This window comes from Sinocyclocheilus rhinocerous, unplaced genomic scaffold, assembly GCF_001515625.1.
Source record: "Sinocyclocheilus rhinocerous isolate Xijiao unplaced genomic scaffold, SAMN03320098_v1.1 scaffold57, whole genome shotgun sequence".
NCBI classification, from domain to species: domain Eukaryota; kingdom Metazoa; phylum Chordata; class Actinopteri; order Cypriniformes; family Cyprinidae; genus Sinocyclocheilus; species Sinocyclocheilus rhinocerous.
The window spans coordinates 2,116,336-2,139,984 of record NW_015652130.1 but is presented as its reverse complement, the minus strand read 5'-3'; the positions used below and the strand labels follow the sequence as shown (position 1 = coordinate 2,139,984).

The following is a 23,649-nucleotide window of genomic DNA, read 5'->3' as shown; positions in this document are numbered from 1 at the left end:
ATGTTGTTTTGGTCGTTCTGAAATGCCTGAGGAAAGTCTGTCATCAAAGTATTTCTGTATAATTACCGTCTTACATGACAGCGTTCCCAAACAGCAGGCATCCACCTCTAAAAGCAATTTATTACGTCTGCTCTCTCTGAAGCGCAAGTAATTATTACATATTACATATTCAGTGGCTTCTCCTAGTTTTCTTAGAGATATTTAGTGTCAGTTTATCAGGAAGTGGCGATTTTGTTCTCTTTGACTCGTTGGATGGAAACGGTGCTTTATTTGCAAATGTTTTATGCGATATTCCAGTTTTGCGCACAAGTTAAATTTGCATCTTTGGATGGAAACATAGCTAGTGAATGGCGTAGACGTGTGGTTGGTTTCGTGTACTACACACATAATGAAGCGCACGTGACGCTTGTGGTGTTTTCAGCCTCTGCCGCCTCAATATACGAGTACATGAACATAATTTAAAATTAAGTTAAATTATATATTAAATTATATTTAGAAAAATTGTCATCATATCATATAAACAGAAACGTAAAGGTCTTCAAAACAATCCGTCAAAATAAAAGTTTGGTTTAACTTGAAGAAACTGCGACAGAATGATAGTATTGATAGTACTTGATAAAATGATTATTAAAACATTATTTTTAAGGAATATTTACCAGAAAATTATTTACCAAAATGTAATTAACAGAACAATGTAAATACACAACAGTGTTTCTGAAAATAAATAAAAATGTTTTATATATATATAAAATCTATTATTTAGAGATGTTTTTGATATTAAAAGTTTAATGAAACCATTAAAATGGAATCCAGAAAATTATTGGAAAACACAGAATTTGGTAAAAAATAAAAAAACAATTTGAGAAAAATAAAACGTATTTCATAGGGCCTTAAATATTAAATTTTTGTTAAACTTTTGCTGTTAAATTGTGTAAGTTTCATGATTTCAATTAACTAGACATGCTTTTGGATTTAAAAAAAATATTTAACCATTAAAACAGAATCTAAAAAAAAAATAATGGAAAAAAACGGAATCCAGAAAAATTAAAATGGAATTTGGGGCAAATAAAATGGATTTCATAGGGCCCTACAATCAGACTTACCATTTTGACCTTGTGCATGTTAAAATATATTGAAATAGGAACCAATTGAAAAAGGAACCAATGTCAAATGTAGTGATCTGAACATCAAAGAGACTTGCGAGTCAGTAAACAGCCACCATGCAACCACCACAGCATTCTAGAAACTGCATAGCAACACATTAAAAAACACTCAGAGTACCTTAGCAACGACCCGGAAATATCCTGCCATCATGGAAATTACAACAGATAATGCTGAAATCTTGTTGCTTTTTCTAATTGTCTATAATGTAATAATTAAAGCATAAAAATTGGAGCATGAAATATTGCCACATGCTGTCCGCTGGATCGTCCTCTGAGGTTTGTGTGTGTGTTTGTGTGTATTCTAAGAGAGCACTCTTGTAGGATCCCAAAGCTGCCCAACTGGAGCTATTAATAACTATGTCAGGGGCTGGGCAGGTTTAAATATAGACTCGGCGACTGGATTTTCCCCCCTCATTGCAGAAAAATGAATAATGAACGAAAAAAATAGGGCTCTGCCAAGGACCAGTCACTCAGGTCATCTAGCTGTGTGTATGTATGTGTGTGTGTGTGCACACACGAGGACACAGCTGTTGCCTATGTATCTCAAGGGCTTCACAGATACAGCCGAACCTTGTCTTCCAGCTCAGGTCAGAGCTGTTCCAAGAGACAAACAAAAGACAAGGACGATTCTTCAAGGGCAGTACTTAAAACCCAACAGGATTTTGAAATAGCTTGTTTTGCATTGATATTCATGAGAATGTGTGCATGTGTTTGTCATGCCAACGTTTGGTGGAAAATGTAGAAGACATGGTCTCTTCTGGTAACCATGGTGACAGTGTCACTTTCAGAGGGACGTGAAGGCATGTTCGGCAACACTATCAGAAGCTCATCTCTCCCCGCTCCCCTTACGTCAATCCACAACAACGGCAAGTCTGGGTCTGTCTGGATTCTCACTCTGTTGCATTTTTTAAATGATCGCTCACATTCACATAAATGATAATGAAGGAATGTAGCTAACTAGAAGCAAAGCCACGATGCTAGGTCGTTGTAGGTGGTTGCAAAAGCATTGCTATCTAGTAGCTAGGGTGTTTCCGAGTGGTTACTCATTATGATTCTGGGGCTGTATTACAGAAACTTCCTAACTTAGAATCCTATCCTATCTACTTAGTAGCCAAGGTAATTTCGCTTAGGAAGTAGAGCACACTAGTCAGGTTCCAGAAGTAAAAAAACATAGCCAAGTTGGTTTTTAGTGATAACTTTTAAAAACAGACACGTTGGTAATCAATGGTCTATGCTTTTGTTGAAGCCCTCTCTTCGCATTAAACTTACTTTTAAACTGTTTTTAACTAACAGTGGAATTCGAGGTAATAAACAACATTACCCATGATTTTTACAGAAAATTCCACCAATCAGAGAGTTGCAGCGGGCATTTCATGCCAAAAGAGCTTACAGAGAACGCCCACTCTCAAGAAGTTCTGTGAACGATGCAATCGTGTCAGTATCCCTACTCTCAAATATTTGGATATATACATGTTTTGCAATAAACTTATCTATATGGCTTCAATAGATATATAATCGACAGCTTATATATAATGGACAGATTATATTTCACTGGTCTGTAATAGATGGATTTTTTTTTATGTAATTCTCATTTGTAATGCTTAAAGGATTAGTTCACTTCCAGAATAAAAATTACCTGATCATTTACTCACCCCTATGTCATCCAAGATGTTCATGTCTTTCTTTCTTTCAGTCGAAAAGAAATTAAGACTTTTTTTACGGAAAACATTCCAGGATTTTTCTCCATATAGTGGACTTCAATGGCGGCCAACGGGTTGAAGGTCCAAATTGCAGTTTCAGTGCAGCTTCAAAGGGCTCCACATGATCCCAGCTGAGGAATAATTGTCTTATCTAGCGACACGATCTGTCATTTTCTAAAAAAATATATATATAATTATCATAAAAACCAAACAATTATACATAATCACGCATTCGTGACGGAGGTGGAAGTACCGACCCACTGATTTCAAAGCAAACTTGCAAAGAAAGTCAAACGCCCTTTACCAAAAAAGGTAAAGCCACGATGTTGGACGATTTTGAAGTTGGAGGAGAAAATGAGATGGAAATTTTCGCCCTACCCTACCTTTCTGAACTGAAGTTCACAGACAAAGAACTAACCATGCGTTACCTTTCAAATGTGATTACGTAAAGGAAGTACCGACCCACTGATTTCAAAGCAAACTTGCAAAGAAAGTCAAACGCCCTTTACCAAAAAAGGTAAAGCCACGATGTTGGACGATTCTGAAGTTGGAGGAGAAAATGAGATGGAAATTTTCGCCCTACCCTACCTTTCTGAACTGAAGTTCACAGACAAAGAACTAACCATGCGTTACCTTTCAAATGTGATTACGTAATTGCAGAGCTATTGCAAGATGAGCATATGTGGTATATACATTTTTTTTCTTAGGAAATGACTGATCGATTCGCTAGATACGACACTTATTCCTCGGCTGGGATCGTGTAGAGCCCTTTGAAGCTGCACTGAAACTGCAATTTGGACCTTCAACCCCCTAACACATTGAGTAGTACAAGTTCAAATCTGGCTTGTGACATTTTCCGATTCTGTTCCACATCATTAGCCGTTCTAGCTCTAGTATACTACACTAAAGGCTAAAAAAAAAGAAAGAAAGAAAGAGCACAGATTGTTAAAGCTACCATGCAGACAAACCCGTAACCTTAAAATAAAGATTTACGAATGTACCTAGTATGAAGTAAACTTACAGAATCGATTAGTACAGGACTGGCAGCTGTATGTTTGTATGAGGCAACCAGTCTAGGATGGTGTTGATGCTGATGATAAGAGGGACAAACCTCTTCATGTGACTGCCTCCTACCGAGCTTGAAGAAGGTTGCCATGACAATGCTGCAGCAGCGGTTGAATGTCAGTGGTCAAGGTCAAAGTAGTTTTCACTGAAGAGTCACAGAAACATCTGCACAACGAGTGAGTTATGCAGGCTTATATTTACAAACAGTGATAAATAATATATTATGAGAAACGAGTATATAGTCTAGAAAAACACTCGAGGCAATTTTGTCTCTCTAAAAAATGAAACAAGTGCTGAGTTTTCATCATTATTGGCTCTAAATTGTCAAGTAGGTAACTAACAAGTGAAGAGGAACTAAATTTTTTATTGTACCTAGAGTACTTGAGTTTACAGAAATTCTCTTTTTAAAAAAATGCATTCACACATGCACACGTATATGAATGATAGTCTATATTTTTTCTATGATTTACTATGAACTCATGAAAATGTTCTAAACGTGTAACATTATTGAAAAAAATAATTCCACAAGTTTTAATGTCCGTATAATTTTTGAGAATGATGTGGCATGCAGTCCAATAATGAGAGTTTGCGCTTTAGACTCGACTCGAACACTAAAATCCCAAAACACAAAACAGCACTCTTATTCCTTGTCTAATATAGACAAATGTCACTGGCACGGCTTGAGAAAATGGACATGTGGTGTGAAAAGTGTATCGCGCGAGTAAATATTGCGTGAATATATCAAAACACCTACCTGTTTCTTGAATTTTCTTGCGCCTCCTCAGACGAGTTGATGGTGTCTGAAATAGAATGACGTCACTACCTGTAAATAGGCTTGTTCGAGATGCATCGATTGTTGTTTAAAATAAATGTAGAGAGTACATCTTAAATTTACGTATTTTTTATAAGGATAAATGTAACTAAATATAGTGAACAATGGTTAATAAAAATTGTTTTTATATATATATATATATATATATATATATATATATATTAGGCTTTTAGGGAGACAGAGATATTAATGAGAATCTCATTTGTGATTCTTCTTTCCTGTGAAATTGCATGCAATTTAATTGCCCTTTATGGAATGTCCTGCTGTGCACAGCAGCTTTTGGAGCCTTCACACGCTTTCTGTGTGTGTGTGTGTGTGTTTGTAGGCAGATGAGTATATTTGTTGTGTGTCTCAGGAGAACATAATTTGTACTTGCTCGTAGGAGCACCCCACTGGATGTGATAATGAGCCGCTCACCTGAGATGACGCAAAGATGCCGGGATTTCTCCCTGTGCATCCTTAGCCATCTCTACTCAGGGAGTTGACCCTGTTATGCCTTCCTCAGCTTGAGTGTGTACAGACATTATTTGCAGATTATCACTTGGTCAATGGCTCAACTGATTGCGCTCTGAGAATTTGTGCTGAACCCTTTTAAAATGTATTCCCCATTTAACATTCATTGTCACTGTAGTGGACTGTCCTTTTTTTTTTAGTTGCCCTTTTCACTTTTTAACATTAAGAATACTTTGTAAATCACGTGTGCACACACGTTTGGCGTAAAAGGCCAAGAAAATGACCTAGAAAGGATCTTTTAGCTTCAGGGTTCAGAATCACTCAGAGCTGTAGTAAATTGTTGTTGCTCAGAGGTTGCTCTTTCATAGCTCAGGAGACATAATGGGCTTGCCAGTTATGTTTCTTTAATTTAGGTATTAAATTAGTCTCCATTTGAAACAAAACATACTCAAATACTTTTTCACAAGATTTAGAATTATTGCTTTGTAGGATAAAAACCGACATCTCATTTGTCATTTCTCATGTTGTTCTACTCTAATTGTTTGTCTTTTATAGAGGAGTTTTAATGACCAGAACTGCACTGCTAACCACTTTGGACCAATAAAAAACGTTATATCTCTAGCAACAGAATGTATACCAATGACATCACAAACATCCAGCCAATGTCATTGGCTGCTATCAGACAGTGAGGTTAAAACAGAATGGGGATAGGAGCTCCTGTGTGATTTAGAGATTGCGGTTGCTGATACCGGTGTGTAAATAATGCTGTTGAAGCTCTGGCAAGCTTATAAATAAAAGGCTAATCTTTGCTGTTTATAGGTTATGGGCTGTTTTTAATCTTATTACCATTTCCAACCTACCCTCATGACTCACGTGACTGCAGGGTATCATCTCTTCTTAGACACATTAATACACACAGAAAAACACCTACAAATGCAATGAGTCACAAATGATTTTCCATACTATTCATATGAAGGCGAGTCATCTGATAATACTGACAAAGAGAGATTAGCAGGCTAAAATAGAAGATAGAGGAACAAGTTAAGGATTCATAATTCTGTTATGTCTTGGCATCACAACAAAAGTGTGGCTATAGATGATCACAGTGTATGAGACAATATTTATGCATACTTTGGTGTAAATGTCTTTTGCTTTTTTTAAAGCGTAATACCCAAAACTGATTCAGCTTAGGAATCCTGAATCATTTTGCCACCACCATGCTTTGGTTTAAGTCCAAGAAAGTGCAGAAGTCAACTGTAATCTTACTATATAATGTTTTTGTCACATTGCCTATAGTGAACTGAGTTGCTCCAGGCTTTGACCAGAAGTGGCCTCCTCCGTTCCACTCCCCCAAAGAGTCTATAAAGAGATTTTTGAGAGTTTTTTTGTCCAAGTTTCTCTTATCTCAGCCAAAGAGCTCTGCAACTCGGTCACTGTTCGGGTCTTGTTCATTTCTCTGACAATTGTCCATCTTATTGAGTTATTTGGTACAAAAGCCTCTTAGTAGGCTTAGTAGTGTTAGGATTGTGCCACGTTTTTGCCATTTTGTTGTAATGGACTTTATGTTCTGTTCTGTCAGAGGTTTAGAGCTTTACAGTTTTTTTTCTGGAAAGTTCCACAGGGTACTATTCTGTATTTAGACAGCAGATCTTATCTGATGATTTAGTTGAGAGACCTACACAAGTGTTCCTTGTTGTGTCGATCTCTACATATATTTAAATACCTAATTTAGTTGTTTGGTTGTATTTATTAGCAAGTGATTTTATTACTAGGTGTTTTAGTGTAGTTTTCTGTCAATAATTAGACTTTGTTGGGGATTTAAAGAAGCATTTGTCTTACTAACTTCTGGTTTTGCTGGTTATTGCATGTTCCACAACATTTCTGTATTTCTCAATAACCCTCAGCCCTGTATTACTCATTCATTTACTACTTTATACTGCTTTCGTGACCTAACGACACAGGTAAAGCCATTATTATGCAATGTCTTGACATTCACTACTCAGCAGTGAGTATAAAGATTTAGATTTCATATAGATGTTTTGGCTGACAATGTAGTTGACAACTTGTTTTGTACAGGGCTGTCTAACCAGGTTTCTGGTGTAAAGCATGTTTTTACAAGGTTTTCAGCAAATCGCAACAGTGGTATAATCTCTTGCCCACAGTCACACAAAAATATATATTTATATTGTCAGTCGTTATGATTTACCTAGACCTTACCATTTTTTCAAGCTCATTCTCTGTTGGCCATTTCATTCAGCTGTCTTGGTTTAAGCACAGATGTTGGATTTCGCTTAGGGTTAGTAGAGAAAAATTTCACAAAGTATGAATGATCTGTCAAGCCATCACTACACTGGTGTATCCAGTGTTTTTACCAATATGTAAGAGATCATGAGACACAAACCTCAGTATTGAAGGTTTTTCCTGTTTTCTAATGGTGGATTTTTTTGTTTGCTTTTTTGTCTTTCAGATCTTGGCAATCATTTCTATTCTATTCATCGTGCTCTCCACTATCGCTTTGTCTCTTAACACCCTCCCAGAGCTGCAAGACACAGACGAGTTTGGTCAGACAACTGATAATCCCCAGCTGGCCCATGTGGAGGCGGTGTGCATTGCTTGGTTCACCATGGAATATCTTCTTCGCTTCCTTTCCTCACCAAACAAATGGAAATTTTTTAAAGGTCCCCTCAATGTCATCGACTTGCTGGCCATCTTACCGTATTATGTCACCATATTCCTGACCGCGTCCAACAAGAGCGTGCTGCAATTCCAGAATGTGCGGCGGGTGGTGCAAATCTTTCGAATCATGCGGATTTTGCGCATCCTCAAGTTGGCACGTCATTCCACTGGGTTGCAGTCACTGGGCTTCACGCTACGACGGAGTTACAATGAGCTGGGCCTGCTTATCCTCTTCTTAGCAATGGGGATCATGATCTTTTCGAGTCTAGTTTTCTTTGCTGAGAAGGACGAGGATGACACCAAGTTCAAGAGCATCCCTGCCTCCTTCTGGTGGGCCACTATTACCATGACCACTGTTGGATATGGGGACATTTACCCCAAGACGCTTCTGGGAAAGATCGTTGGTGGACTCTGCTGCATAGCAGGAGTGTTAGTTATTGCCCTACCCATTCCCATCATCGTCAACAACTTCTCTGAATTCTACAAGGAGCAGAAACGGCAAGAGAAGGCCATAAAGAGACGGGAGGCTCTAGAGCGAGCCAAACGCAATGGCAGCATAGTGTCCATGAATGTTAGAGAGGCGTTTTCCCGTGGTGCAGAGCTTCTGGATGTGGTAGTCATGGACAAGGGTGAGAGAACCCAGGACAACCATCTTTCACCCAGTCGATGGAAATGGTCATCCAAGCGGGCAGCTTCAGAGACCAGTTCTAATCGTTCCTTCAACCCAGACCAAGGTTCTCCTAGCAAGGCGAGAGCTTCTAGTCCACAGAGGCTTAATGCACAGAAACTAGAAGAGATGTACAACCACATGGCAAAGACTCAGTCACAGCCCAACCTGAACACAAAAGACAGAGGTTCATCCCGAGCAGGCCATAGAAGGGATGAAATTGAGCTGGGAGCCTTGCCAGGTCAAGGAGGCAACCCACTGATTGGGGGTCGTGAAGGGGTGGTAGACATGAAAAGTCTGTCGAGCATTGACAGTTATATCAGCTGTGCAACAGACTTCCAAGAGAACCCACGATTCCCCTACAGTCCGGCAGGAGGTCTATCCCTCCCAGAGAGCTCTCGGTTCTCCCACAACCCTGGTTCTGGCCTCTCTGGTCGGGTCAGTGCTAATCCGAGTCTGCAGACCACCTTGGAGCATGAGACTATGCTCACACCACCATGTTCTGGTGCTAAACCTCTCAACAGCGAGGGTTCGTGGCAACAAGGACTTCTCGGAAACTCTCAGAAAATGCTTTCGGTTAGGGTGAATCATTGTAATTGCGGGGAGGCCAGTCTATCAGGTGGTCCTCTATCTGACAGCTCTATTCTTTCTGACCACTCCATCCTAAGCCCCGAGGTGTCTGTCTACACAACAGCCAGCAGCAGGACTCCACCTAAGACACCCAAGAGAAAAGCACTCACCCCTGCAGTCTTCACTTTTCACGACGCGTCCATCAGCAAGTACATCGATGCCGACACAGATGACGAGGAGCACTTGCGCGAAGGTGGCCCGTCTGAGCGCCTGCTGGGTGGCCTGAGCTCCAAGCCTCGGCTCAGTGGTTACCAGGGTGCCACCAACCACTTGGAAGCTGCCCAAAGGCTGCTCGGTCAGAACTGCCTATTCCCACTGGGAAGTAGCCCAAGTGTTGGCCATGAGAACCATGTGGCTTTAGAGAACTCACGAAGGCCTAAAGGGGACAGGGGACATTCCAACGCATTTGATAAGGGCCTCTGAGGCCTCAGGGTCATGAGTTGGACTCCAAAGGGAGTCCAAGAAGGGAAAGAAGGCCAAGTTCAGTCAAGGACTTTGGGGGAAAGCAGAGACTAATGTACAATGGAGAATCGTTTTACAGGCATCTGACCAGGGGGCCTACCCTGGTGACTTTATGCGGGAGAGTTCACTGGAAAACAGTGGTCATGTTACATCATTAAGGAACAGGATCTTGAGGATGTACCACTGCCTACACCTCTTGCCCTTTTTCCTCTTCTGTAAACAAGCCTGCATTGGTGCGTCGCAGGGGTAAGATAAAGCCAGAGCGGATCTGGTCTACAGTTGTTTGTGAAAAGAACAGAATGTATGCTAAAGCTTAATTAGCTTGAGGCTGAACACTTACCAGACATTTAAGCGCAGATGTGTATGGTAAATCAAGGGGGACAGTCGTCACTGCCCACGTCAGCTAGTCACTGTCCAGAGCCCACCTTAAAGATTAGCATTAGAGACATGTTATACCCTGTTTACTAGTGCACCCTTCCCCTGTCCCTTAATAAACTGGCCTTACTTAACTGCAGTTATGGGTCTGCATACAGTATGAGTGCTTGTGTGCAAGCGTATTTGAAATAGGCAGGGTATGATGGTATGATAATGTGCACGTATAAAATAATTAACATTCCTGCACACAAGCTCACTCTCCACATGGTGTGTGATTCTACTTGATTAATTTATTTTTATATAGACATGAAGATTATCTGTAGAAGTCTGTCTCACATATTTCTTGCCTCATATTCACCAGTATAAGAATAAACCGTCAATTGTTTCATCGGAAGAGACCAAAATCTGTTTAAATTTACCTCCCCTCATTTACTTGTGTGTCATCTTTAGGATTTTTTTTTCTAGTTTGGCAGAATTGAAAAGAATAGTACACCAAGAAAATGAAAGTTCTGTCACTGTTTACTTTGTCTCATTTCATTCCTGTGTGCTATATTTCTTCTGTATAGCACAAATAAGGATTTTGATTTAATGAACAAAAAAGGGTTTTTTTTTTTTTTTTTTTTTTTTTTTTTTTTTTTTTGTACAACCAGTGGGGTCCGATGTTGTTTAGACCCAAATATTCTTCAAAATATCATCTTTTGTGTTCTGCAGAATAAAGAAATGCATACAGGTTTAAGTGGGTGAGTAAATGATGACAGACTTTTCTTTTTTGGGTTAACTATCCCTTAAAAATACAAAGGTGTTGTTATTTAAGAAAATAACTGAAGATACGCTTCTTGCTGTGCTTACATGTGTAATATTGTCTTTCAAAAAGCCCATGTTTATGACTGCTTTTTTTTTTTAATTATGTAAAAAAAACAATTACGTAGCACATGCATATTGGCAGCCCAAACAGAAGCAACAATGAGAACGAATGGACAACACATACCTCGCCCTGTTGTTACCAGATATTGGTAAATGATGGAAGGCTAGAATTAAATCTGACCAAGATAGGAACTACTGAAAAACTTCAGGTCAATTCAACATTTCAGTTAGAATTACCAGTTTCATAGCAGTAGATGCTGTCTCAAACACAAATATTTCTGAATATAAGAAAAATTATATATTTCTAAAGTATTTTCTAGATGATCATACGAAGTGAGGGAGATGGTCTCATATTTTGCATTGCCAGGGAGAATGTTTATTTTAAAATATATGATTTAATAAAAGGTTTTATGGGACCTTTTGTGTCCTCAATTGTTATTCAGGCTCAACATACACGACGTGACCAAGATGACCACCAGTTAATCCCAAACATTTATCCTTTTTGATAGAGAGCTCTGTAATACAGTACATAATGCATGGCCATGTTTACCTCCGAATTTAATACAATCCTTTCACACTGCACAAACTTAATATCCCTAAAAGATTAGATCCTTATCTCCAACATTGCCATCCGCACCATTCTGTAACCACATGCATACACATAGTCTAGCATGTATTCACAGGTATGTAGACAATGTCCTGAAGACGACTATATCCAGTTTCCATGGTGACCACAAGCCCTCCCTGCTAGCCCTCGTATCCAATTTGAAAACCGGGATAGTGAGGGCTAAATTAGATCAAAATCATACACTCAATTGCATCTGTGTCAACAAATAGCATCACTAAAAGTCACATTGTCAGAATGTACTTGTCTCTTAGAATATCTATGTGTGCATGTGTTATCGGGGGAGTGCGAAGATGATGGGGGGGGAAACTTGGCCTCTCCCGAGACTTGTGAGTGTGTGTACGCTTCCATCCTTGTCTCAACGATTTTAGCTGAGTTGAACTGAGGTGTGAACGGAATACCAATTTTCTGCAAGAGAGCGGGAGGAGGGTGTGATTGGGAGGAAGATGAAAAAAATCTGCAAGTGAGAGGGATCTTCCCTCTCCCCTCAATAAAGAATAATTTGTGAATGCAACGATGTGTACTGCTTACTGTAATGGTGGGAAAGGAAGCTGCTTTCTGAGTGCTAATGTCCCTTGCTCCACTTGTGGTCTTTTATGTGGATATTATATAATATCCATGATCTGTTGGGTGTATGCTCCACATTTAATGCCCTATTCATTTAGTAGGTTCATATGGAGAGAACATAGCGCTAAAATGTGACTTTACTGAAGCCATTCAAAACTCTCTTTCCTGTATCTGTGTTAGGCTGTGCCCTGAAGTCAATGTCAACACTGTTTTTTTTTTTGTAATGATCCATGGGTGAATCTCACAAATATTCTCAGAAAATAATTTAATATGTGTATTTTTTAAACGATTTAACCACATTTTCACCCCCAAAATTATATTATTTGACCCCCCCCCCATATATATATGTATATAAAGCAGAATGTAAATACAATTTCATTTTCTATAAATATATAAAAACCCAACTGAATACTAAAAATTAAGGGAAAACTTGGTTTAAAAAATGATATATAGAATTTTACATTCCAGAACCGCAATATGTCTTGATGTTTTGCATTTGAAAACATGCTTTTTGCTTTTTTTAACTGCATGCTAAAAATTAGAAGTTAGACTAAAAATTAGAAAAATAGATTTAATATAATACATATACATTTAAGGGGTGAAAATCAGCGGAAAATTTTCTTAATTTGTCATGTAAACAATGTTATAATCCCAAAAATCTTACTGGCTCTTAATATGGCTTTCATTTTCTTTATGCAATATTTAATAAAAAAATTTTATTGAAATACAGAATTTGTGAGATTCACCTCCATATAGTCCATGTTAATTGCTCAATCAGAGATGTCAGAGATTAGCATATGTTGTATTATTGTATTATTATATATGTTCTGCAGATGTCATTCTGTAAAGTCCCACAGGAACACTTGCAGTGCAGTGTGCATAGAGCATTTACAAAGATTAGAGCGAATTATATATGGGTGATTATTTGGGGGATATTTTTTGACACCAGTCTACAAACAGTGATGACAATCAGTAATTTGAGTCCAATGTCAGTGTCTTATTGGATGGTTTGATGGCATTAAAGGTGTTTTGTCTAAAATACCCACCCACACGACAGTGCAGGTTGCAATTCATCATGGTACATTTATAAAATCCTTCAAATTAAGTGGTATTAAAATTTCTCACAAACGTGTCAAACTGTGACGACCTGATGATGCTGGAAGCATCAACATGGACGCTGTTTGAAAATTAAATGTGATTTTGTGATTTTTGGTTTACAGTAACATGTATTAGATAATTGGCACTTTGACTTTTAATTCAGTTGATTATTGATGAGAGGGTTTGTGGTGATTTATGTATTTCATTTCAACGAGAAAGCACAAATAAGATTTATTTGATTTTTCTTGTTTTCTTATGAAATTGTACAATAACAGTGGTAACTAGAAGTATGAAATTTAGGAAGTATTTCATGATTAAAAGAAATTACCGTAAACATCCATGTAGAATTTCCAGGGAACTAAAAAAAAAGAGAGCACTGTTTACAATCCCTCCCTTGCCCTAAATCTTCTACAATGTTGTTTGTAGGTCTAAAGGCTGTTTGTTTTGTAATCTTTCTACCTGTTGACTTTCTATGCCGTTGTTTCTGTATGTGTGTTATGTTGTTTAATGCATGTCGTACCTCTGGAAGCTGTAACTTGTTCTGTATGTGACAAAAAGCCAATTCCTTGTCTTGTATAGGAAAAAGAGCCAAAAATGTGTCAACATGACCTGAAATCTTTAGATTTCTTTGCAGTATGAAGAAGAGATATCCCCTCCCCCCCTTGGTTGGCTGGAAATCAAATAAATGATACAGATTATTAATTTTACCTATTATTCTGTGTTGTCATTAGAGTTTATATGCATTCATTTGAATGGTGTATCCCTACAGGCCCCTAAAAAAATAAAAACCTAATTCACACTTAGAAGTAATTTGCTCTAAAGAAAAATAACAAAAGCAACCTAATATTTTTATTTAGTGCTTTTAATATATTACTGGTTAAAATTCATTATTGCTGCTGAAAGGAATAGTTCACCCAAAAATGAATAGATTTGGATAAATTTAGCATTACATGACTTGCTCACCAAAGAATCATCTGTAGTGAATGGGTGCCGTCAGAATGTCCAAACATCTGATAATAACATCACAAGAATCTACAAGTAATCCACACGACTCCAGTCCATCAATTAACATCTTGTGAAGTGAAAAGCTGTGTGTTTGTTAGAAACTAATTATTAAGGTGTTTTAACTGTAAACCGTTGCTTCTGGCCAAAATACCAGTCTATTCATATTCTCACAATTCATAATAACGCATCCTCCAGTGAAAAAGTCCATCCTCTGTTGTCCTTTCACATCAAAAATCCACCAACATGTTCACAAGACGTTAATTGATGGACTGGAGTCATGTAGATTTCTTGTTGTGATATTTTTATCAGCTGTTTGGACTCTCATTCTGACGGCACCCATTCACTGCAGAGGGTCCATTCATGAGCAAGTGATTAAATTTCTCCAAATCTGATGAAGAAACAAAACCATCTGCATCATAGGTGGCCTGAGGGTGAGGGAACTGTCAGCAAATTGTCATTTTTGGGTGAACTGTTCCTTTAATCGTAATATGATGGCCATTAGCATTAGTCTTTTATGTATAAATGGGAATTAACTGTGACTAATATTGAATCTTTTCTTGATAACGTACTGTAATGAGGTATCAACTGTATCATTTGGCATACAAGCCTAGAGCTGGTTTGAGCTACCAAAATAGTCTGCACATTCAACCGTCACTTCTTTAAAAGTGTGAAATGTCATGACCCCGTTTAGGCTGATTGAAGCGTGCGAGTTAGATGAAGAGAAAACTGTGTACAGTAGGACAGGAACAAGAGTCTAGTGGACGGACCCGTCTCCACAGCCCTCTGCACCGAGAATTCCCCACAGCCTGCCACTGCAGAGACAAGCTCCTAAGAGTGAGAGAGTGAGAATGTGATGGAAAAAGATGATAGAGGAAGACAGATAGAGTGATGGGTATCGCTCTGGCTGTTGTCCTTGAGCTAGGTTAAGAGTTCCAATCCTACCTTATGAATAATACAAGCATTTTATGTGTTGGTTAATATAAAATATCGCTACAGTGTTATTAAAAATACTATATATAAAAATACACCAGCATCATTAGGGTTTTAAATTTAGCCCAGATTAAATAGGCAATTGCTCTCTTTTTATTAAAAAACATAACAAGGCTCTAGAGTGCTCCAAATGAGTGCACAAGTCTTAAAGCAGTACAAGGATGTTTTATACACCTAGCCTTTGAATATTTACAGATGTGTCATGGTTCCCTCTAGTGGCCAAGGACTTGGAAAAACCTGGCCTACTTCATGTCAGGAGACCATATTTCTTAAAAGATTTTTAGACTTGTCACAATATTTTGTAATGGCTTGTCGAAGTAATATTTTTTTAGCTTGTTATGAATCACATAATGACTTACAGCTGAAGTGCCTATTAATAATTCTACAGCTCAGTCATCTATAGATCAAATGTTTAGAGTCAGTGAAATCAATACTTTTATTCAGCAATGTCGCATTAATTTGTTTAAAAATGACACTAGTAATAAGAAATGTTTCTTAAAGCATCAAATCAGCATATTAGAATGATTTCTGAAGGATCACGTGACACAGAAGACTGGAGTAATGATGCTGAAAACTCTTTGCATCACAGGAATACATTGCATTTTAAAATATATTGAAAGAGAAAAGAGATATTTTTAGAATATAATATTTCACAATACTACAGTTTTAACTGTACCTAGTATATATTAATTCCTCCATTTAAAAAAAATGTGTGTGTGTGTTCTTTGAGTTGTAAAGTTGTCTAAATCCTCTGTTTTAGGATTGACTTCTGGTATTTCCTGTGAGTGTTTTTTGCTCTATGAGAAGATGAATTTTATCACACTAGTCTTATGTTAACATGTATAATGTCCTAGGGCAATACTTTTAAAACAACTATTTAAACATTTCTAATTCTAATGATTATTGTTTATAGGGGAGTGTCTAAATTATTGCACTTCATTTGTATTGAACTTAAATATAATAAAAAGCATTTATCTAGAAAGGTTTCTCTACATTTACCCGTCCTGTCCCGTGTTCTCCCCGTCCCCGGAGCAGTAACGTTGGCCCTGGGCCAGTGCTGGTGGCTGGCACTCCACACACACCTGATGTCCCTCCTTCAGGTATCGCATCCAGCGAGTGTGTGGACTGGAACTGTGTTGACAACCCACCGTCAGGGACGTGAGTTTGAACTCCACACAGTAACTGAAGTGTGCGCATACAGACACACATAAATACACAACAAAAATTACACATACACTATATACAGTATATATATAAACATTTGGGATAAGTATGATTTTTTTTTATTTATTTATACTTTTAACAAGGATGCATTAAAATGATCAAAAGTCATATTACAGATTTGCAATGCTTGCAAATATAAACAAATTATATTTCAAATAAATGCTGCTGTTCTGAACTTTATATTCCTCAAAGAATGCTGAAAAGAAATATATCATGGTGTCCACAACAATATTAACCAACACAACTGTTTTCAGTGTTTATAATGATAATAAATGTTCCTTGAGCACCAAATCAGCATATTAGAATGATTTCTGAAGGATCATGTGACATTGAAGACTGGAGTAATGATGCTGAAAATTCAGCTTTGCATCACAGGAATAAATAACATTTCAAAATATATTAAAATCTAAAATTAAAATTTTAATAATGTTTCACAATAATACTGTTTTACTGTATTTTTGATCCAATAATTATAGTATTGTGGTGATTTGTGAGATCTTACAAAAAAAAAAAATTTTTGTTACTTTTTTAGTGTTGGATTGTCAAATCTTACCCTGAGATATTGTTGTCCAAAATCTCCCTCTTTTTCCTTGCGTTTCCATAGCCACCCGTGGTGATGAGAGCTGGGACTGCAATGAGACAGAGGAGTAGGTCAAAGATTAAGGAAGAGAGATTTTAATGCATATGTGCCCCCATCCTTCACCTGCAGTCTCATAAGGAGGCTCAACTCATTTTCAAAAGCACATGGTTGCTCAGGATAACAGGCGACGTTTAGATTGCTGCTTTAGTGCCTAGAGAATATGCACTGACGAAGATGATTACAGTTCATCATTTGATTACAGTCAGAACCAGTCTGTGTACTGATAATGTGATTATATAAGATAAATATTCACTCAGATAAATGGGATGTAATGTGTACTGTGGATTCCATCCAAGAGTAACAATTCAATGGAAAAATAATGGTTGTATAAATCATTCTAAATACATTTCAGATGCTTTTATTATGGATCATAAGGGTTGACCTCAGACCTTTTGAGATACTATCCATTGTTGATTATGATATGTGACATTTGTGTTGATGGATGGCAAATGGCTTTGCTTAAGCTTTAGATTTCCATACCTGGTGATTGTAGGCAGGGGCCGTGCTGGTCGTGATACTCTGCGCAGCCTGCGCTCTGATGTAGAGAGGGACAGGGTTCGCCTCCATTATGTGCTTCCTGAATCATCTGTCTCTGCCTGGTGCGCAGTGTGGGTTTACACGGCTCCAGACAGCCAGATCACATGCTCCATTCACTCACCACACAGGACACGGCTAAAACACACACACACATAGTATATGTAGAAACTAAAGCATTGATATCCACAAATGTAATATTCAGCAGCAGCAGCAACAGAAAAAAAAGTGTTATATATTTTATCATTTTTACTTCAGTTTTTCTTGCACCAAAAAAAGTTTTTTGTGACCATTTTCCACCCTCCCTCTAAAAAAAACTTCAAACTACACAGGCTTTTTTGCTGTTTTTGTTGTTGTTATGCCTTTAAGGCCTCTTTGCATGTGAAATGAGGTTTAGTGTCTCCAGTGTAGTTTTTAACTGAACCATTACACATTACACTGTGACAGGATCACAAAGCAATCTGCACTAAAAAGATGTTTGAAAGCTTTTGTCCTCCAGTGCGTTAAATAATAAAAAGCGGAAACATTTGTAAAGTACTACAGTGAGAAGTTTTCAAAGGCCACAGAAACTTTGTTTTGTTTGGATGCATGCAACAATGCCTGCTCAATATATTCTGTATTAAATGTATAATACTGCTGCCAATTAAGATTTACTTAAACATTAATTACTCAAAAGATTCATTTGTAGCATAACGTAAAATGTGAAACGAGAAATGATAAACAGCTAGTCAGCTACAGTGCCTATACTTTCCCAAATGCATTCAGATACATTTATACAGTTTTTAAAAGAAATTATTACTTTTATTCAGCAAGGATGCATTAAATTGATTAAAAATGAGAGTAAAGACAATTATAATGTTACAAAAGATTATATTTAAAATCAGTGCTGTTTTCTATCTATCTAAAAAAAAAGAAAAAAAAGTAAGCAGCACAAGTGTTTCAAAAAACAGTGATACTGATAATAATACGAAATGTTTCTTGAGCACCGAATCAGATAATTAGAATGATTTCTGAAGGATCATGTGACACTGAAGACTGGAGTAATGATGCTGAAAATTCAGGTTTACATCACAGAAAAAAAAAATGCATTTTAATATATATATATATAAACCAGTTCTTTTAAATTGTAATATTTTACAATATTACTGTTTTTACTGTATTTTTTAATCAAATAAACGCAGCCTTGGTGAGCATTAGAGTCTTTCAAAAATCTTAATATATCATGCATTTTTTTAAAATATATTGTTCACAACATTTTAAACTCAAAAATCTTGATGTTAATAAAGTGTTTAGAATATTTTATAACTATCTAATATTAATATTATTGTTATATTTAATAGAAAAAAAGTTTTAAAAACATAGCTCTGGATAAAATCTAATAAAATCTGGCATCCAGTACAGACATAGCCTATCTGTTGAATCTGTTTTAGAATTTTAATATACAGCATCTGAAAAATATAAAATTCTAGAAACCTGGACAGGCAAGGTCATAGTCGTGACAACAGTCCAATGTCGTCTTGCATGCCTGGTCGCAGTAACATTCCCCATAGGAGCGATCTTTCCTCCAGTCTTCAGTAATACATGACTGGTTTTGTCCAAAGCAACACAGTCCCGTATCCTGACAACCTCCTTCGCTCTGGGACACCAGTGTTACCAGCAGAGCAAGGTAAAAAACCATCCATGAGCGTCTGGAGCTGTACGCTGACATGATAATGAGCAGCCTGAATATGTCGCTCTCCACATCTGAAGAACTCATGCATGTAATTGACTTCTACATCTTGCTGCACCTCTGAGCTGGACTGTGACATTTACTGGGCCTGTTTTAGATGACATGCTTCACTCAGTCAGAGATTTTGGTTTTTCGATTTTTTGCCTCATGGCACTTAAATGAAAAGTTCACCCAGAAATGTGCTTAAAATGTACTTATACTCAGGCCATCTGAGATGTAGATGAGTTTCTTTCTTCAGAAATGTAACATTACATCACTTGCTCACTATTGGATCCTCTGCAGTAAATGGGTGCCGTCAGAATGAGAGACCAAACAGCTGATAAAAACATCACAGTAATCCACAAGTAATCCACATGACTAAAGTCCATCTATTAACATCTTGTGAAGTGAAAAACTGCAAGTTTGTAAGAATCCATCATTAAGGTATTTTTTACAGTAAAATTCCGGCAACCACAGCTGCCGGTTTTTTACCGTAAATTTTAAATCACGGCCTGTATAAATTACAAAGATTTAAAGTAATGAATGACCTAAAATATTTTGTACTTAGCCAATAAAATGTATATAAGATCTAATGTATGTAAGTTTGTTTTGCATATACAGTTGTTAGATCAGTTTTTCAGCTTGAGGACCCTCTTCAATGTTTCCTTAGCTGGCCAGGATTGCCCACTGATGCTGAAACACGTGAAAAGAGAGGATTAAATTAATTCCTGTAGCTAGAGGCTATTCATGCAGAAAGAACAATACCATAGGCACTGCTGTAATGTAGAGCCTCATATATTCACATTCCCTTGTCTCATATGCAAAGACAGAGGGACTTAATAGTTATGTGAGGTAAATGGCACATGCAAGGGCATACATAATGTGTGTGTAAAATAAATGGAGCTTTGATGCTAGTGAAATACATGTACACATAAAAAGCCATCGGGCTTTGAGAAAATATTTTTGGAGCATTTGTGTCTCAAGTATTATTAATTTATAGTCCAGTACATCCATTGTGCTTAATATAAAGCAATACATTTGTTCTCATTTTTTTCTTATAATCTATTATCATAAAAATAGTTGTGATCACGCAATTATTAGTAAGTAGTAGTAGTACTAATTTGACATCTGCAGGCTTGAAAAGCAAGGTTAAGATGACTTGTTTAAAACATGCAATCAAACATGGAGACCTTTGATTCTTCCCAAACTAAACATAAAACTGTTCAAAACATGCAAGAATTCTACATTGCCTTACAAAAGCATAACCACACCAGATTAATGCTATACACACAATCTACTTACTGAGTTGTTAAAATTTATTTTTGTGCAAATAGGCACAGCTTGGACTAATTAATATATGTGGTTTACAAATAGTATGTAGTGTAGTAGATGTAGTGGATCACATGAAAGGAATAGTTCACCCAAAGAAGAAAATTTGCTGAAAATGTACTTACCCTCAGGCCATCCAAGATATAGCTGAGTTTGTTTCTTTATCAGAACAGATAAGGAGAAATTTAGCATTACATCACTTGCTCACCAATGGATCCTCTGTGGTGAATGGGTGCCGTCAGAATGAGAGTCCAAACAGCAACACAACAATACTCCACAAGTAATCCACACAACTCCAGCCCATAAATTAATGTCTTGTGAAGTGAAATGCTAAGCGTTTGTAAGAAACAAATCCATTATTAAGGTGAATGTAATGCTAAATTCCTCCAAAGCTGTTCAGCCATTTTTTTAGTTTGACAACCAGAAAGTCAAATATACACGCATAAGTGTCCAAAATATGTTTTCTAAACTTTGAAAAGAATATGTGCTTTTCAGTAAATTTAATAATTATTTTTCAGTCATTTTAATACATTTCAAACAGTAGAACATGTCTCTAGCAATACTAAGGTCATGGGTTCAACTCCCAGGGAATGCATGAACTGTATACATTGAACATCTCAACAGACTCAAGAAATAAAGATGCTTAAATAGCCTCAAATAAAACAAAGACGCATTACTGAATCTTATAAGCTGAGAACGATGAGAATTAGTCAAATGGCATGTGAACGTTGTCTGCTACATTCTGTATTCATGCCAAAGTTTGACAAATAGATGGATTAAAAGTAAAATGCTGCTTTGCCTTCATTGTGTTACTTGATATGCATAGAACACATGATGTGGGAATTACCTGATTTTATCCCTTTAGCCTTATTTACAGGCCTTCTCTGATGTAAACATATTATTCCCATATGAAAGTCTCACTTTGATCGGCTTAATGCAAATAGCCGTGACCACGTATGAAGTGGATTAATGTTCACATTGAGCAGTCTTTACACATTAGCATTGGACTGATGTGTGCACTGGATGCCAACCAGTGATGGTGATACTATGGTTCTTTGCATTTATATGTATTCAATATGCGAACATTTTTATCCAAGTCAGCTTAAAGTGCATCTACATTTTTTCAGTGTGTTTGTTCCCAGAGAATCAAATCCATGGAAGTGAAATTATGTGTGAGCTTTTGATTTATCATTTGAGCAGCTATTTGGAGAGTTTGATTTATTATTTTATCATTTGAGCATTTGATTTATCTCCATTACGTCTCCATTTACTCATCCTAATGCCATTCCAATTATGTCGTTTTGTTTGTGTGGGAAACAATCTGATGATTTTGGAAGAATGTTCATTCATGCAGCTATTCATAATAACCGTGGTTCTCAAGATCCAAAAAGAATAAAATAAAATAAATAAAATAAAATAAAAACCCTCTGCCAAAGCTCTGAAATAACATTCACATTTTAACGACTTTGCTTGTGATATGACTGAACGTGTGAGAAATCTCATTCCTAACTGAACCAAATGAGATTTCAGAACTTTTCCTGAGGGGAAGATTATCATCGAATTACGACTTAAATTTCAATCTCTTCCTTGCACAAACCTATTGTTTGTTTTCAGAAAACATGGAATGTTGAATACTTTAATTGTACTGTTATAGTGCTTTTCATAGAGCTGCATGAAGATTCTTATAGAATTCTCAGTTTGTGTTCCACAGAAAAATTAAGTGCATGTAGGTTTAGAACCCAACAGTTTAAGGAAATCTATGCGTTTAAGTCAGGGGTGCCCAAACGCGGTCCTGGAGGGCCGGTGTCCTGCAGAGTTTAGCTCCAACTTGCCTCAACACACCTGCCTTCAAGTTTCTAGTATGCCTAGTAAGAGCTTGATTAGCTGGTTCAGGTGTGTTTAATTGGGGTTGGAGCTAAACTCTTCAGGACACCGGCCCTCCAGGACCGAGTTTAGGCACCCCTGGTTTAAGTGTATACATACCGTAAATCAAACTACTTGATTTTGTCTGTCTGCATGTAGGCCATCAAGGCGTTCCTGCCCCAGATGAAGGCCAAAAATCATGGCCACATCATCACTATAGCCAGCGTCTTTGGCCACTTCAGCACAGCCTGTGTAGAGGTGAGATATACAGACTGGGTGTATTAGCAACTGAGTAAAATTAGAGTTCAAAGCCCACCTTTAAACTACTGATGTCATAATGTGTGAATTTTAGGATTACTGTGCCAGTAAATTTGCAGCAGTGGGGTTTCATGAGTCTCTGGCCCATGAACTGTAGACAGAAGAGGACATGGATGAAGACCACTCTTGTGTGTCCTTATATTGTGGACAGTGGCATGTTTGAGGGCAGCAGAAATAGGTCAGGAAATTTAAATATGGAAAACTCACACAATTTCTATATACACTACTGTTTAAAAGTTTGGGGTCGGTAAGATATTGTGATATATGCAATTTATTCCTGTGATGCAAAGCTGAATTTTTAGTATCATTACTCCAGTCTTCAGTGTCACATGAACCGTCAGAAATCATTCTAATATGCTGATTTGCTGCTCAAAAAAAACATTTTTTATAATTATGTTGAAAAAAAGTTCTGCTCATTTTTAAGAGTAAATTGCAGTAAATAATCCTTGATAGCACTTTACTCTTGTTGTTTCTCTGCTCCTGCAGGGAAGAGACTGAACTGATCCTGCCTCCACTGCAGCCCTTATACTGTGTAGTAGAGCAGGCCATGAATGCCATTCTCACAGACCAGCCACTAGTGTGCATCTCCAGACTGACCTATACCAGCCCTTCCTGGCCACAGTGTGAGTGCACACTAACATCAACATGCTTGACTTAAAGGGGTCATAGGATGCCCATTTTCCACAAGTTGATATGATTCTTTGGGGTCTTAATGAAAAGTCTCTAACATAGTTTGGTTAAAATGTCTCAATGGTAGTGTAAAAAACTATTTTTTTATCCTGTCAAAAACCTCTTTTCAGATCAAGTCGTTTTTGTAGCATTTTCCTTTAAATGTTAATGAGCTCTGCTGACCCCGCCCCT

At 37.3% G+C, this 23,649-nt stretch overlaps 1 protein-coding gene and 2 pseudogenes across 1 annotated transcript in view; 2 read left to right on the top strand and 1 right to left on the bottom strand.

Annotated features, from left to right (window-relative positions):
• Positions 1-10,436, top strand: part of kcnb1 (potassium voltage-gated channel, Shab-related subfamily, member 1) — a 29,986-nt gene extending 19,550 nt beyond the window's left edge. The window contains exon 3 of the mRNA XM_016519080.1: positions 7,681-10,436. Coding sequence (XP_016374566.1) covers positions 7,681-9,609 — 1,929 coding nt within the window. The 3' untranslated portion in view covers positions 9,610-10,436. The remainder of the gene's footprint in view (positions 1-7,680) is intronic.
• Positions 10,437-14,854: 4,418 nt separating this feature from the next.
• Positions 14,855-19,278, bottom strand: LOC107713492 (somatomedin-B and thrombospondin type-1 domain-containing protein-like; annotated as a pseudogene).
• Positions 19,277-23,649, top strand: part of LOC107713479 (retinol dehydrogenase 10-like) — a 5,164-nt pseudogene continuing 791 nt past the window's right edge.